This window comes from Asparagus officinalis, chromosome 6, assembly GCF_001876935.1.
Source record: "Asparagus officinalis chromosome 6, Aspof.V1, whole genome shotgun sequence".
Taxonomy (NCBI): Eukaryota; Viridiplantae; Streptophyta; class Magnoliopsida; order Asparagales; family Asparagaceae; genus Asparagus; species Asparagus officinalis.
The window spans coordinates 29,477,036-29,479,715 of NC_033799.1; the positions used below are offsets into that span (position 1 = coordinate 29,477,036).

Below are 2,680 nucleotides of genomic sequence, written 5' to 3' on the forward strand. Positions count from 1 at the left end.
GGGGGGGGGGGGGGGGGGGGTGAAGAAGAAGAAGAATCTTATTGAGTAAAGCACTAGAAAAAAATTGAATTGGGAGCTGTCAAAGGAGGATGGTGTAGATTTAATAATTTTGAGAGGCTGGGGGGATGAAGAAGAATCTTATCAAATAAAGCCGGTGGAAGATATTTGAACTGTTAAATGTCAAAGGAGGATGATGTAGATTTAATAATTTTGAGATGTCAGGGGATGAAAAAAATTACAATTCACCAGAGTTCTCGTACTAGCGAGAAAAAATGAGCTTTATCGCTAAAATGGCCAAACTAAAATGTCTAAATGACATTGAAGCTCAAAAGAATACCATTTAAAGAAATGGATAAACTTAGAATAGCAATCCAATATTTAATCTTTAAATGGATATCCATCTAGTGTGAAAACAAAAACCTAAGAGGATCTAAATCTTTACTTTATCATTATTCAGATCTCGTTTGATTAATTCTACATTCATTATTCAAAAATACAAAGTGTACTATAGTAGTTGTGTTATTATTGTACTACTACACACAAAGTAGTGAGAACCGTGATAACTCATAATTTTCTTTTTGCAATTTACAAGAAAAGGTCTTACTTTTTTGTGTGTAATACAATAGAAGTATAACTCTTAGGCGATGTTAGGTTTTTATCATGGGATTAGGGTGTATTATAATCGGTGGACAGATTGTGTTATCCTAGGATTATTTGAGTCTAGTCTAGTCTTTGTTTTTACACAGACAAACAGTTGGACTCACATAAAATAGTCTAAACCAGTGTTTTTTTTAGGAAATATGAGTATTAGGGCTAAGAGCAGCTCCAACGGGGCTACAAAACTGGATTTTGCAGCCCCGAAGAGCTCCAATCATCCTGCATCTCCGGCTGCATTTTTGCAGCCGGAGGGAATGAGGCTGCAAATATGCAGCCTCTTTCCTAAATTTACAGGTGGCTGTAATTTTTTTTCTAAATACCCACTTTTCCCTTTTACACATTTATAAACAATTACTTATTACTTCCATATCCTTTTTAATTAGTAACTAGTAATTTAAAATCAACTAAGTTTATTTCTACTAATTATTTTTAAATAAAAATTTTACAGTTGGAAATGTTTTGTCAATACCTTCAAAATGAGATTAATATTGAATAATGTTAATTGAAATATAAAATTCCAAGAACCAAGTAATTAAAAATGAAAATGTATTAGAAAATATGGAAGATAAAAATACTAATATTGAAATACATCGAAACTTTAATTAAAAAAGTTACATCACTTCATTTCTTATTATCAACTCATTAAAGATAATTAATTTTATTTAAATATATGTTATATTATATATTATAATTTTAGTATTAATTTATAATATATTTTAAAATTTAAATTAATTCATATAATTTTTTTATCATTTTATATTTTTTATATTTTTAAAATCACTTAAAGTATTACTGAAATAATCATTTAATAATATATATTTTTTATACTTAGAGTGGTTGGAGTGTCCCTCCTCTAAAAGAGAATATAGGGTGGCATATTCTTTGGGGAGACTACAAAATATTCTTTGGGGAGACCGCAAAATGCAGCCTCCACATTAAACTTGCTCTAATATTACAACTAGAGTGACCTTTTTACCCTCCACTCAACTACTACAGTATTAATGCCTTGGCGGAAAAAAAAATTCATAATTTGGTTTTATGAATTTTCTAAAATATAGACATACCAACCTAACTTACTTATCATTATCAAGCTCCTGTTCTGTACCCACTTCTGGTTGTCCTTTTCAACGGAACAAATTAATTTAAAGGTATCGAAATAACTGGAGCTTTTTACCCTCATCGTGTTCAATGTCATGGTATAAAATTGTTATGCAACCCTTCAACTTTCCACTTTTTTTTCTAACAACCTTAATGACAACGAAACGGGGAACGATGGGGGTTTTGAGAAACTTGGATGTTCGAAGGAATCGGCAGCTAGTGTGAAAAAAAAAATCAGAAAAAAGAAAGTTTACGGAAAATGATAAAAAAAAAGTCTGTCGCAAGAAGAACAACAAGGAGCAAGGGTAAATTTGTAAGAAAATTTTAATCTGGTCATATAATTAATATAGGGACTATTAAAGGTGGGGGGTAGCTAGGTTTAACTTAATCCTCTTTCTGAATATTGCATAGTTAAAAATAGTCTAAACCATATACAAAAACTAACATAGGATAAAAGAGCAGGGACGGGCAATTTTGAAATACTACCTTCAACATTAAAAAGAAAAAAACAAATACAACACATTATAGTATAGTTATAATTACTCTTCATTATTCTTTGAAAGTCAGTACAAGGAAACTTATGACCCACCAAGACTAGAATTTGACCGAAACATTTGGCCGGGTAACCTAAACGGGTCATACCCGATGGATCGCTGGTCGGGTTAGTCCACTCAACTCCATTCTGATTAATGATGCCATAATCCTCATATAAAAACCAGGGAGCTTATCTGAAATATTTGATTAGGAGCGATCCTAAATACAAAACCAATACCAAGGGGCCCAGCATAATTTTCCTCTAAAAATAAACCCAAACCAAAAGATCCTTTGTAGCTGCAGAGAATCTTGGAAACCGTCGGAAATGGAGGGCAACGAGATGTCGATCTCCTTCGAGGATCACGTCTTCAACCGCCGCCTCGGCCTCTCC

General features: G+C 32.4%; 1 protein-coding gene across 1 annotated transcript in view; it reads left to right on the plus strand.

Annotated features, from left to right (window-relative positions):
* The window catches only part of LOC109845989 (putative metal chaperone YciC), a 28,984-nt gene continuing 27,104 nt past the window's right edge, over positions 801 to 2,680 (plus strand). Inside the window, exon 1 of the mRNA XM_020415215.1 lies at positions 801 to 919. Coding sequence (XP_020270804.1) covers positions 801 to 919 — 119 coding nt within the window. The remainder of the gene's footprint in view (positions 920 to 2,680) is intronic.